This window comes from Phyllobates terribilis, unplaced genomic scaffold, assembly GCF_046119375.1.
Source record: "Phyllobates terribilis strain yellow unplaced genomic scaffold, ASM4611937v1 Scaffold_1__5_contigs__length_1240528914, whole genome shotgun sequence".
Taxonomy (NCBI): Eukaryota; Metazoa; Chordata; class Amphibia; order Anura; family Dendrobatidae; genus Phyllobates; species Phyllobates terribilis.
In genome coordinates, this window is record NW_027362761.1 from 492,729,791 (window position 1) to 492,744,095 (window position 14,305).

General features: G+C 41.4%; 1 protein-coding gene across 3 annotated transcripts in view; it reads left to right on the forward strand.

Moving 5' to 3' along the window:
• Nucleotides 1–600: 600 nt before the first annotated feature.
• Nucleotides 601–14,305, forward strand: part of IQGAP2 (IQ motif containing GTPase activating protein 2) — a 366,951-nt gene continuing 353,246 nt past the window's right edge. For all 3 annotated transcript variants that reach the window (XM_073680151.1, XM_073680154.1, XM_073680153.1), the window contains exon 1: nt 601–870. In XM_073680151.1, coding sequence (XP_073536252.1) covers nt 825–870 — 46 coding nt within the window. In that variant the 5' untranslated portion in view covers nt 601–824. The remainder of the gene's footprint in view (nt 871–14,305) is intronic.

Consider the following 14,305-nt stretch of genomic DNA (forward strand, 5'->3'; position numbering starts at 1 on the left):
GATGATTGACAGTTGAAAACAAATGTGTTTTTCCAGCACAGATGATAGCAGATTTATCAGTTCTCTGGCTTACCATGAATGGAATATTTATTATTATTTATTTATTTACATCTACTATTGCCGTAAACAGGATTAGTAAAGATTTCCACAATGAGCAATACCGCTATTTTTCAAGGCTTACTGATCATTTTTTACCCTTTTTTTAACCACTGCATGTCCTGGTTGTTACTGTCACAGATCCCTATTTTTCTTAATGGGAAAAGCATGACAAAGCCTCAAGTAAAGCCCACCATTGGCTGGGTTTCCATAGAAACATTTCTAGGCATATAAAAATATATATACACAGTGGACAGATGTACATGCATATATACCATACACACAGTTCTGGATACAATTCACAAATCATGCAGTAAATATACAGACTAACATTCACTCAGGAATATTTGCTATACATTTCTCCAAAGAAAATCTCAGATCAAAGTAATAAACCTCAAAGCTCAGTTTTATCACTAATTTAGACTTTTTTTTTCTGTGATAAGAAAAACCTAGTAGGTGGCGCTGATAGGTTACTGCTGCTCACAGCACAATGCTCTCAGCACAAGGGAAAGTCTATAGAAAGCAGAGGAGGAGGAGGAGGAGGGTGCAGGCAGCAGCACAGGGGAGAAGGAGGAGGAGAGATCTTACTGTTACACAGCCTGAAAGCAACAGGCAGGACAAGAAGGGACCTGAGAGCAGGATCCTGGGACTCATCTACCCCTGTATTCCACTCGTGTCTTCACTGGATTGAAGCATCTTTTGTGAAAGGTGTAGCAGCTGCTAGGAGGATGCACCATGAGGAGATCTCCCCCATGCTTAGACCCAGATATGGCTGTAAGTGCATGCAAATGCTTCTAACCTTCTCACCTGCAGCACAAGGCAAGGCTGGGGGCACAGAGCACCCACATACTGAGTGCCATCATCATGCATGTGTCATGGCTCCCTGTGTCTCACCTGTTGCTTTAAAGATTCATTCACAGCCTCATTGTTGTAGTCTGTTCCCTCAGTGGAGCAGCAAGTTTTTTTGGAGGGATGTGCAGAGTTGTGCAGCTCTTTTCAGCCATGTGTGAAGCTGTTGATCTCCTCTGCAGCCCTGTATGATAGCAGCTACTCCAGGTGCTTGCACTATAGGCAGTGATACACAGAGCAGATGCTTATTATACAAGTTGTTACATTTTATAATATTGTAATGTATCGGGTTTATTTTCCTGTTTGACAGATAAATAAGCTGAACTCCTATTACCTGATCTATTATAGAAATGTCATTCGATTTTGCAGCAAGTCTAGTGGAGGTCAGAAGTTTGTAGGACTTTGTAACTTTGTACTCTTTGCATTTTGCTTATTTTCTGTGTTTGTTTTCCTGATAGCTGAGTGAGAATTCAAGGCATATGCATTAAGGAGTTTTTATGATGCCTTAGGCACTGTTCACATTAGCATTTGATGCTAACTTCCGGGTTAATGGTGTTTGTGAGTAGACATTATTTTTGCAGAAAAATTGTGAATCCGCAGTAGAAATGACATGATCGCCGTTATGAGTTCGTGTGAACTATTGGGATTTCTGTTATAAAAAGATGCAAAAGTTTTTTTGTGTTTTAAAGCTAAAATCACAAATTCACCTTTAAATATAATTGTCATCTACTGATTAAATGTTTAAAAAAAAATTTTTTTTTTTTTCTTCCTTGGAAAGCTGTAAATATGGCTACTACAAAAGGCTGGGGTTACATGACGACATGTATCGTGCGGCAAAGACATCTGCAACTTTTCTGCAACTATTTTATAGCTCTGATTTTGCTGTAGTTGCAGTTAAACTGCATGCAAGTTTCATGTCATGTGCGATTTCCATTGAAGTCTGCTTGCCACAGAAAATCCAACATATTTGGAAACATTTATGACCCTTTTGTATCACCCGCAACATGTTACAGGTGGCAACGCGACAATGTAGAAAATAATTCCATCCGATGATACAATGTGTCATTGCGATTTCAATGTTGTGCGACTTGTCACCATGTAGCCGTAGTGTTATCCAGCTTTTCTACTCCTGAACACAATGTGTCCATTTATGCAGTGTTGCAACCTTCACTCCAAAGAGGCTCTGTATAGTTAGACTTCCATTCAAGAGTCCTATAAAGTTGGGTGACAAGCCCTTGTGATCTTGTAATGTTGACTTTATTGGATGTTGTCTACTTTACATAGTGGTTAAATAGGATTTTTAGCAGTTTGGCAGAAGAGGACAGCTCAAGGACATATTGACTGCTCCTACATTTTCATTGAATGGGCTGTTTCTAGAGATACCTTCCTTATCATGTCATGATCATTTATAAGAATGTTATCAGTTGTCTGACTTTAGGTTGGAGTAGTTCAGACAAGCTGATTAAGTGCTATCACAGTGTGGTTTGACTTCAGAGTCCATTGAGATTCATTCTGAGTGACACAGGTCTTTGCTTGTACTTTGACCAGAAATGTTCCCTCCCGTTTCTGTATGAGTAGACAATTGCTGTGCTTGCTGTTGAGTTACCAGTATCTCTGAATATAGAGGAAAAACTCCAAAAAACTCATTACCTACAGTTAAGCCTTGTACAGAACATGTTACAGCCTATATATGTATGTACATATGTGTATCATAACTGTCACGTGCAAATTGGAGAATTTGTTTAGCCGCTATTCTGTTTGATATATATATATATAATATATATTCCCATCAGTAATGCTATGGCATGCTATACCATTGATACTGGTTAGGGTCCAATCTCTCCCACCACTGCCAGTCCAACCTCTGGAAACCCTATTTTGTATTTTACCTGGTCACGCCCTGTGCAGGTAATTGCAATGTAGATCCATTAAAGTACATAGGCTCTGTTGCACTACAGTGCATTCATTTTTTGGATAGTTGGGGTGATGGGGGTGTCACAGGAAGCAAATCTTCACTATACAGAGCTTTAAACTAGAACAATGTGGGAAGGGAAGCAAAAGGCCAGAAAAAGCCATACAGCTGACAAATACTATTGAGATCTCCGCTACTGGAAGTGGAAAGGAAGAACAAAGACAAAAAAATCTAAATAATAAAAATATGGGAGGAAGAGGAACCAATCACAAACTAAAATGTTTTTATACAAATGCACAAAGCATGGGCAACAAACAAGGAGAATTGGAACTACTAATGCAGGAAAAGGAATATGATGTCATTGGAATCACTGAAACTTGGTGGGACGATACACATGATTGGAATAAAAGGCTACAACTTATTTGCAAGAAACAGACTTGATAAACGAGGAGGAGGTGTTGCATTGTATGTTAGAAAAGCGTATATCTGCACAGAGATTGAAGCTTCAGAGACTGGGAGTTCTGTGGAAACTGTTTGGGTAAGAATACAAGGAGAGAACAACGGAAAGGACACCATTGTAGGCATTTACTACAGGCCACCTGGGCAAGCTGAAGATATGGATGAACTCTTTATGTATCAAATGACCAAGTTCTCCAAAAAATATGACGTAGTGGTCATGGGAGATTTCAACTATCCAGACATTTGTTGGGAATCTCTCTCAAGTAAAACTAACAGGTCAAGCAAATTCTTATCCTCTCTTGCTGACAACTTTATCTTCCAAAAGGTAGGGGAGAAAACAAGGGGATCTGCTACTTTGGATCTAATCCTTATAAACAGGGAGGAAATGGTTGAGGAGGTAAAGGTGGCTGGGACCCTAGGAGGCAGCGATCATGCTATTATAGAATTTTGGATAACTAGAGGAGGAAGACATGTGAAGACTCAAACTTCAAGGTTAGATTTTAGAAAGGCAGATTTTAAGAGACTCAGAAAGAGAATAGGAGGGATCCAATGGCTGGATGTCCTTAAGGACAAAAATGTCCAGGAAGGATGGGAAATTTTTAAAAATGAGATTCTCAAAAGCACAATCGTTAACAATCCTGAAAAGTAGGAAGAATGGGAAGCATGTAAGGAAACCAGGATGGATGAACACAGAACTTAAACACATGCTAAAAAGAAAGAAATGTTTATTAAATGGAAAGAGGGAGGCATATCTAAAGAAGATTATAATGCAGTCTGCAGATCCTGCAGGGCACGTATCAGGTTAGCTAAAGCTGACAATGAATTAAGGCTTGCAAGAGATGTCAAAAGCAATAAAAAAGGATTTTGGGGGTATGTCAAAAGTAAAAGAAAAGTCAAAGATGCTATAGGATTTTTACAGGATGAAAATGGAGAAATGGAGAAATGGTAAGAGAGGATGTTGAGAAGGCCGAACTTTTTAATTCCTATTTTGCATCTGTTTTCTCTCAGAAAGAAAATGTAACATCAACTGATCTTCACTGTCCTTTCAAAGGAATAGAAGAATCCAAGTTATCTGTAAACAGAAAGATTGTGAGGGAATATTTAGCTAACATAAATGAGTTCAAGTCTCCAGGTCCAGATGAATTACACCCCAGAGTACTGAAGGAGATAGTAGAAGAAATTTTAGAACCACTCTCCATAATCTTTGAAAATTCTTGGGAGAAGAGCAAATGTTGTTCCTATCTTCAAAAGGGGAAGAAGGTGGACCCAGGGAACTATAGGCCGGTGAGTCTGACTTCTATACCAGGAAAGATCTTTGAACAAATTATTAAACAACATGTATGTAAGTACATGGATAAGAATGAAGTGATTAACCAGAGTCAGCATGGGTTTGTAACTAACAAGTCATGTCAGACTAACTTAATTTCCTTCTATGACAGAATCACTGACTGGGTGGATCAGGGAAATGCTGTAGATATAGTATATCTTGACTTCAGCAAAGCATTTGACAAAGTATCTCACACCATCCTTATTGAAAAAATGACCAAGTATGCAATGGACCAGGCAACTGTTAGATGGATTCATAACTGGCTTAGTGATCGGACTCAAAGGGTGGTTGTAAATGGCTTCACATCCAGCTGGATGAATGTCTCAAGTGGGGTACCACAGGGCTCCGTCCTGGGACCTGTATTGTTCAACATCTTTATCAATGATTTAGATGAAGGAATTGAGGGTAAACTGATTAAATTTGCTGATGACACAAAGCTAGGAGGGATAGCTAATACTAGAGAAGAGAGAGAGAGAGAGAGGATTCAAAAAGACCTAAATAAACTGGAGCAGTGGGCAGCAACCAACAGAATGGTTTTTAACAGGGAAAAATGCAAAGTACTACATCTGGGCAATAAAAATGAAAAAAGCATATACAGAATGGGAGGAATAGAGCTAAGCAACAGCACATGTGAAAAGGACTTAGGTATACTAATAGATCATAGACTGAACATGAGTCAACAGTGTGATGCAGCAGCAAAAAAGGCAAATACAATTCTGGGATGTATTAACAGAAGCATACAGTCTAGATCACGTGAAGTCATTATCGGTCTTTACTCCTCTTTGGTCAGACCTCATCTGGAATACTGTGTACAGTTTTGGGCACCACATTTTAAAAAAGACATAGACAAACTGGAGCAAGTTCAGAGAAGAGCGACCAGAATGGTGACTGGTCTGCAAACCATGTCCTATGAGGAACGGTTGCAGGATTTGGGAATGTTTAGCTTGCAAAAAAGAAGACTGAGAGGAGACTTAATAGCTGTCTACAAATATGTCAAGGGCTGTCACATTGTAGAAGGATCATCTTTATTCTCATTTGCACAAGGAAAGACTAGAAGCAATGGGATGAAACTAAATGGGAGGAGACACAGATTAGATATTAGAAAAAACTTTTTGACAGTTAGGGTGATTAATGAGTGGAACAGGCTGCCACGAGAGGTGGTGAGTTCCCCTTCAATGGACGTCTTCAAACAGAGGCTGGACAGACATCTGTCTGAGATGATTTAGTGAATCCTGCTTTGAGCAGGGGGTTGGACCAGATGACCCAGGAGGTCCCTTCCAACTCTACCATTCTATGATTCTATGATATGATATATCCTAGAAATATGTCTCCAGCAGGAGAACCCAGGCTGTACAACATTTCCAGTATATGAAGCAGGCTCTATGTGTGTATAGTGTCTATGGTGGCTTTTGCCTGTAATTCTGTGCAATGTTTTTAATATGTCATTTGATTTCATTATATTACGTGTTACTAATGACAAAAGGAAACCTATCTGAAAAGTTGGAAAATTTCCAGAAAATGTATACTTTTAAAGGAGTTGTTCAGGACTTGTATATTGATGAGGTATCATTTTGGTGGGGGTCCAACATCAGCAGTTTGCTGCTCCCAGTGCAGCTGGATGTACACAGTGTAATGAGCCACTATGCCATAGCGCCACACACTGTGTAATTGCCGTCCTCATGTACTACAGCTCAGCTCCTATAAAAGTTGTCCAAATGGAGACAAGTTGATGAAGAGTAGCTTTCCACCGCTGAAACCATTGGTGATTTTGCTTATGTTTCTATGGTTAGATGAAGGTAGTTTTTCAATTTCCCAGCAGTGATTCTACTGCTCCGATTCATGAATGGACAACCAGGTAATAAAATGGTTCTTCTAAGCTTTACTGAGTGGCAAACACTTTCTAGTGGTTGTCCACCTTGGCTAATAAAAGCCATTCTTTTCTAGGACTTCTTTATGCTTTAATGATTCATTTTCATATCTCATTATATTAGGGCATTCTGAGTTGATATGGATGCGTACATTTTTGTGATTTCCTTTAATAAGCTAGAGTATATTAGACTGGAGAACAAGGAATATCAGTGCATTACATGGAAAGGCCAATGTAGAGTTATCCTAACGGGTTGTCCATGCCTGGTGAAACCTACTACAACCCCTGGCAAAAATTATGGAATCACCGGGCTCGGAGGATGTTCATCACAGACATGGCACAAAACTAAAGTCATTTCAAATGGCAACTTCAGGGCTTTAAGAAACACTACAAGAAATCAAGATAAAAAATGTGGTCCTCAGTAAGGGTCATTTTTTTCACACCAAGCAGAGGGAAAAAAATCTGGAATCACTCAATTCTGAGGAAAAAATTATGGAATCATGACAAACAAACGCACAAAAGAACACTCCAATACATCACTAGTATTTTGTTGCACCACCTCTGGCTTTAATAACAGCTTGCAGTCTCTGAGGCATGGGCTTAATGAGTGACAAACAGTACTCTTCAACAATTTGGCTCCAACTTTCTCTGATTGCTGTTGCCAGATCAGCTTTGCAGGTTGGTGTTAGGAGGGCGGTTGCAGACAACTTTAATATAATGGAACGCAACCGACCCCGGGGTCCGCGGTGCAGTCTGGTGGACTGCTGCCGAACACTTTCCGGGTGGAATGGAAAGCAACCAACTTAAATGTAAAACCCTTCTGTGTTTCTGCACACTGGAACGGGTATAGCAAAGCGCACTATCTCCGTTAACAGCACGGGAGACAGGTTTTCTCCGCCTATCTGTAGTCCTGTTACAGCACAGGGACTACAGTGGCGGTGCTAGAATGCATGTGTGACTACGCCAACGGGTACACGTGCCTCCAGCCGGCGTGCTATCGGACTGAAGGGTACTACTCCACGTGGCTGACAGGCAATAGCTGAGGATAGGACGTCTGCAGGCTGCTCAGGGTATTAGGCGACCCCTTTGGCAGAGCCAGACTGCTGGACAAAACTATCTGCCGCTATGGAACTAGCCTGCCTAAGCGACCTGTGCTAATTAGCCGAGCGAACTCTGGCATCGGCAGGTCACAGAGCGAACAGCTAGGGAGCACGTGGAACACAGTTGTCCACACAGCAGCATCACTTGCTCAAATGATCAGAGCGCACCGCCATGTTTGTGGGCGGGCCTTTTAAAGACTAAGCCCTGCCCACCGACGCGCCATTGGTGACGCCACCCGTGGACCAATCAGGCGGTGCTAGGTCACCGGGTCAGGTGGGTGCCAAACCACCAATCATGATCCGCCAGGTCATGGGCATGCTTAGTGCGACGAATCCTGGACTTAGATTCCAAGCACCCTGTCTCCCTCTGCAACCTATGCTTAACCTTGCTAGGTACCAATACACAGGAGACAATCTGTATGTCTCGTGGACCAGCTAGGCGTTGGGGCCGATGATGATGCTGAGCAGCATCAGCCCTGGGTGGACCAGAATGGGAGACCACAGAAGGTCCTGGACCCATTTCAAATCCAGCCACAAACCGACGCCTAACAGTTGGAGCCTTGTCATGGACCATTTTCTTCAACTTCCACCAAAGATTTTCAATTGGATTGAGATCAGAACTATTTGCAGGCCATGACATTGACCTTATGTGTCTTCTTTCAAGGAATGTTTTCACAGTTTTTGCTCTATGGCAGGATGCATTATCATCTTGAAAAATGATGTCATCATCCCCAAACATCCTTTCAATTGATGGGATAAGAAAACTGTCCAAAATATCAATGTAAACTTGGGCATTTATTGAAGATGTAATGACAGCCATCTCCCCAGTGTCTTTACCTGACATTCAGCCCCATATCATCAATGACTGTGGAAATTTGCATGTTCTCTTCATGCAGTCATCTTTATAAATCTCATTGGAACAGCACCAAACAAAAGTTCCAGCATCATCACCTTGCCCAATGCAGATTTGCAATTCATCACTGAATATGACTTTCATCCAGTTATCCACAGTCCACGATTGCTTTTCCTTAGCCTATTGTAACCCTTTTTTTTCTGTTTAGGTGTTAATGATGGCTTATGTTTAGCTTTTCTGTATGTAAATCCCATTTCCTTTAGGCGGTTTCTTACAGTTCGGTCACAGACATTGACTCCAGTTTCCTCCCATTCATTCCTTATTTGTTTTGTTGTGCATTTCCTGTTTTGGAGACATATTGCTTTAAGTTTCCGGTCTTGACGCTTTGATGTCTTCCTTGGTCTACCAGTATGTTTGCCTTTAACAACTTTCCCATGTTGTTTGTATTTGGTCCAGATTTTAGACACAGCTGACTGTGAACAACCAACATCTTTTGCAATATTGTGTGATGATTTACCTTCTTTTAAGAGTTTGATAATCCTCTCCTTTGTTTCAATTGACATCTCTCGTGTTGGAGCCATGATTCATGTCAGTCCACTTGGTGCAACAGCTTTCCAAGGTGTGATCACTCCTTTTTCGATGCAGACTAACGAGCAGATCTAATTTGATGCAGGTGTTAGTTTTGGAAATGAAAATTTACAGGGTGATTCCATAATTTTTTCCCTCTGCTTAGTCTGAAAAAAATTACACTTACTGAGTATCACATTTTTTATCTTGATTTCATTTAGTGTTTCTTAAAGCCATAAAGTTGCCATTTGAAATGACTTTAGTTTTGTGCCATGTCTGTGATCTGCTTTTCTTTCAACAACATTAAACAACTGAATGAACATCCTCTGAGCCCGGTAATTCCATAATTTTTGCCAGGGGTTGTACAAGTGCTCAGTCTGCTGAATTCTAAGGGTGTGTAATGCTCCCATCCTTAGGATTCGGTTCCACTTGCAGATTTCAGCGGTTGTCACGTGATCATAAGTATGTGACTTGCAGAATTGTGGTCACGTGCCGACTAGAGTCTCAGCCTTTTTCAACATTGAGAGAAGCGACTGAGACTCTAGTCAGCTTGTGACCGAAACTATGTAATTGTTGACTGCTGGACCTGACAATCGGAGCCAAATCCTAATGTGTGCATTACACATAGGTTAGGATTCGGCAAGCTGCAGCACTTGCCGGAGATTTCGCCAGATATGGACAACCCCTTTTATAGATCCATTTACACTGTTCGATGTGCTGCGTTAAATGACCGTCTGTGCTGCGTTAAATGACCGTCGATTGGCAAAATATTTGCTGGTCGGAGGCCATTTAATAGTCTGTTTACAGAGATCGATTTTGCTTCAGATGCATACTGAACAATCTGTAATAAATGGTTCTGTGTGCATAGGCTGCCGTTGTGCTCGAGAGCGCAAGTTATTTTTAAACATGATGATGTGCTTCCGAGAATGATGAAGTTTGTGTGAACCTAAACCCTTAATTTCACCTGTGAAATGAACATTTTGCTCGTTCATCTGGTGGTCGGCAGTCTGTTTACACTGTGTGATTATCGTGAAACCAACGTTCTTAGAAATGTTCGATTACCATAATCTTGAAGTGTAAATGGATCTTCTTTACTCTTGAAGTCAAATGTCCCTCCAGATTACAGCTGTTCTCTGTCCCATCATTAGGGGAAATAAGTGGATTGATGAGTTGCCATGGCTGCCAAACAGATTCCAACTCCCATTTATCTTATCGTTTATGAAGGAAACAAACTGACCGTCTGCTCTGGGCAACTGCTCAATTATTAATTTGCACTAGTGTGAATCCAGATTAACATGCCAGGCTTTAGTAGGAATTGTGCCATTCTTTGGTGGGCAGCATATGTGCCTCCTAACCAGCATGTTTCATGGCTGCTCTTCTGTATTCTACGCAGTGCTTTATGAGGGGCTTAGATAGGAGATATTGCCAGGTACTTTGTTAACCTATTTGACTTCTTGTCAATTTTATGCTATTGTGGTTTACAATGAGAATTAGACATGAGCAAAAAATAATCAAATTATCCTGGTCCAACATCAATTTAGGTTCTCTTGTGGTAGACTGACCGGGGTAGTGTTCAATTCTGGCAGCCTAAGTGCCTCTGCCGTGTACTCGGCCGCCCGTAAAGTCGAGACCACACAGCACATTGCATGTCATAACATCTTGGTGACCTAGCAAGTGACAAAGGCGCCAAGGATGCCAGGCACAAGCAAACTCTGCCCTCGTCCGGATGCCACGGAGAACCAAACCAGACGCCGGACCAGGGTAGATAGAATCACTTTGCTCACCTGAAGTGAGAACACCTGCCTGAATGAAGTGGCAGATTATAGATAATCCAGCATGGTACTAGTGGACATTGTGCTGTGACATTACTACATGAACCTCAGGTTGACATAACGCACATTACTGAATGCTGCCATTCCTTTACTTTCACTCTTATGTCCTTGCCTTGCTGTTGACAGTTCTTGCCATGTTCAGAATTGTGAAACTAAGTTATTCTAGTGCTTCAAGAAGTCAATCTGTGTCTCTGTATTGTCATTTGACCAATGTAAACTATGTCCGTACTTGCACCGAAGATGCAGTTATGGGTCAGTGGGGTCCATCAGATTATGTCAGGGAGTATGTGGCTGTCAGACACACTTGGTACTTCATAGTTATGTACAGTACAGACCAAAAGTTTGGACACACCTTCTCATTTAAAGATTTTTCTGTATTTTCATGACTTTGAAAATTGTACATTCACACTGAAGGCATCAAAACTATGAATTACCACATGTGGAATTATATACTTAACAAAAAAGTGTGAAACAACTGAAAATATGTCTTATATTCTAGGTTCTTCAAAGTAGCCACCTTTTGTTTTGATGACTGCTTTGCACACTCTTCGCATTCTCTTGATGAGCTTCAAGAGGTAGTCACCGGAAATGGTCTTCCAACAATCTTGAAGGAGTTCCCAGAGATGCTTAGCACTTGTTGGCCCTTTTGCCTTCACTCTGCGGTCCAGCTCACCCCAAACCATCTCGATTGGGTTCAGGTCTGGTGACTGTGGAGGCCAGGTCATCTGGCGTAGCACCCCATCACTCTCCTTCTTGGTCAAATAGCCCTTACGCAGCCTGGAGGTGTGTTTGGGGTCATTGTCCTGTTGAAAAACAAATGATGGTCCAACTAAACGCAAACTGGATGGAATAGCATGCCGCTGCAAGATGCTGTGGTAGCCATGCTGGTTCAGTATGCCTTCAATTTTGAATAAATCCCCAACAGTGTCACCAGCAAAGCACCCCCACACCATCACACCTCCTCCTCTATGCTTCACGGTGGGAACCAGGCATGTAGAGTTCATCCGTTCACCTTTTCTGCGTCGCACAAAGACACGGTGGTTGGAACCAAAGATCGCAAATTTGGACTCATCAGACCAAAGCCCAGATTTCCACTAGTCTAATGTCCATTCCTTGTGTTCTTTAGCCCAAACAAGTCTCTTCTGCTTGTTGCCTGTCCTTAGCAGTGGTTTCCTAGCAGCTATTTTACCATGAAGGCCTGCTGCACAAAGTCTCCTCTTAACAGTTGTTGAAGAGATGTGTCTGCTGCTAGAACTGTGTGTGGCATTGACCTGGTCTCTAATCTGAGCTGCTGTTAACCTGCGATTTCTGAGGCTGGTGACTCGGATAAACTTATCCTCAGAAGCAGAGGTGACTCTTGGTCTTCCTTTCCTGGGGCGGTCCTCATGTGAGCCAGTTTCTTTGTAGTGCTTGATGGTTTTTGCAACTGCACTTGGGGACACATTCAAAGTTTGCCCAATTTTTTGGACTGGCTGACCTTCATTTCTTAAAGTACTGATGGCCACTCGTTTTTCTTTACTTAGCTGCTTTTTACTTGCCATAATACAAATTCTAACAGTCTATTCAGTAGGACTATCAGCTGTGTATCCACCTGACTTCTGCACAACACAACTGATGGTCCCAACCCCATTTATAAGGCAAGAAATCCCACGTATTAAACCTGACAGGGCACACCTGTGAAGTGAAAACCATTTCCGGTGACTACCTCTTGAAGCTCATCAAGAGAATGCCAAGAGTGTGCAAAGCAGTCATCAAAGCAAAAGGTGGCTACTTTGAAGAACCTAGAATATAAGACATATTTTCAGTTGTTTCACACTTTTTTGTTAAGTATATAATTCCACATGCGTTAATTCATAGTTTTGATGCCTTCAGTGTGAATGTACAATTTTCATAGTCATGAAAATACAGAAAACTTTAAATGAGAAGGTGTGTCCAAACTTTTGGTCTGTACTGTACGTATAGTACAATGAATCAGACAGGATGTAAACAACATAACAATTCATTACCCCCACAGCAGAGATCGAGGGGTAGAAGAGCTGTGGTACACTTCTTCCCAGTTCAGCCTGACATTTTTCAGATTTTTCTGGCAAAATAAAGTTCTTTTCCCAAGTAACTTGATCCCGCACAGGATCCCTTCATTTAAATGGTGATGTAAATGTTATAAAATGGTTTGTTTGGCTGCATTCCTTTTTTTGCTGTATCAAAAAACTTAAACTGATCCAGTTGCTGTGGGTTTTTTTTTAAAAAAAAAACAAAAAAACGAAAACCATTGCCTTCAGAGGTGGACATAATGGTTCAAGAGGTAAGGGGGCCCATTTCTACCTCCCAAAGCAGGTGTAATTTTGCATTTTTCAGAGCTCTTGGGCTGCAAAGGGCCCATATATTGTTCTTGCACAGGGGCCCTTTTCTGTCTGTGTCTGCCAGTGATTGCCTTTAATGAGAAAAGGATCATATCCTTTCCAATTTTTGACGACTATACATGCCCAGATCCCAAGAGATGATCAGAGGCATCTGCAGTGAAAAATAGATCCTTTACCAGCAGAACAAAAATTAGTGGAAAACCAAGAGTGCATCCGTCTTTACTAAGCTTTTAACATCAATTTTATTACCAATTATTTTGCGTAATTGCGGCATTTTTGCCGCCATTGACTTGCATTGAATCGCTTAATATCTGCATAACTACATGTGCACATGCGCATATTAAACGATTCAATGTGCTTATGGTACCCGGGTTTGGAGAAGAGGAGACTCTCCTCCAGACCCAGATACCATAGTACCTGTAAAAAAAAAAAAAAAAAAGAAAAAAAAAAGAATTTTAAAATAAAAAAATACATTATACTTACCTTCTGATGGCCCCCGGTCTCCATAGCGATGCATCCTGGCTTCCCGGCAGCTCGCGATGGTCTAAAAGGACCTGCGGTGACTTCATTTAGTCACGTGACCTGTCACATGACTAAATGTCATCATGGAAGGTCCTTTTAGACCACCGCGAGCCACCCAACACACCGGACGCACCGGACAAAGAGACCAGGAGCCATCGGAAGGTGAGTATAAGGTTTATTGTTTATTTTTTACCATTCTTTTACTACAACTTCGTCACACTATATAAATCCATGCTGTTTGCATGGATTTATATAGTGTGACCAAGTTGTCAAGCACTTTACAAGTGATGCTAAACTCGCTTGGAAAGCGCTTGTCAACCCGCATGCGGAAATGCAAGTGAAGAGCGCTTCACATCCGCATGTCCCTGGCAGGAAAACGCATGTACAATCCGCATGTACAATCCGCATGCGTTTTTTCTGCCAGGGAGATGCTGAAATTCTCAGGAAAAATCCGAAACATTTCTGCATTGTGGGCACATTGTTATTAAGGCTATGTTTAACTTGACAGTCTGTGAGCATAGTTTACAACATATTGCTGTTAGTTTGTGTCTTAAAAATTGC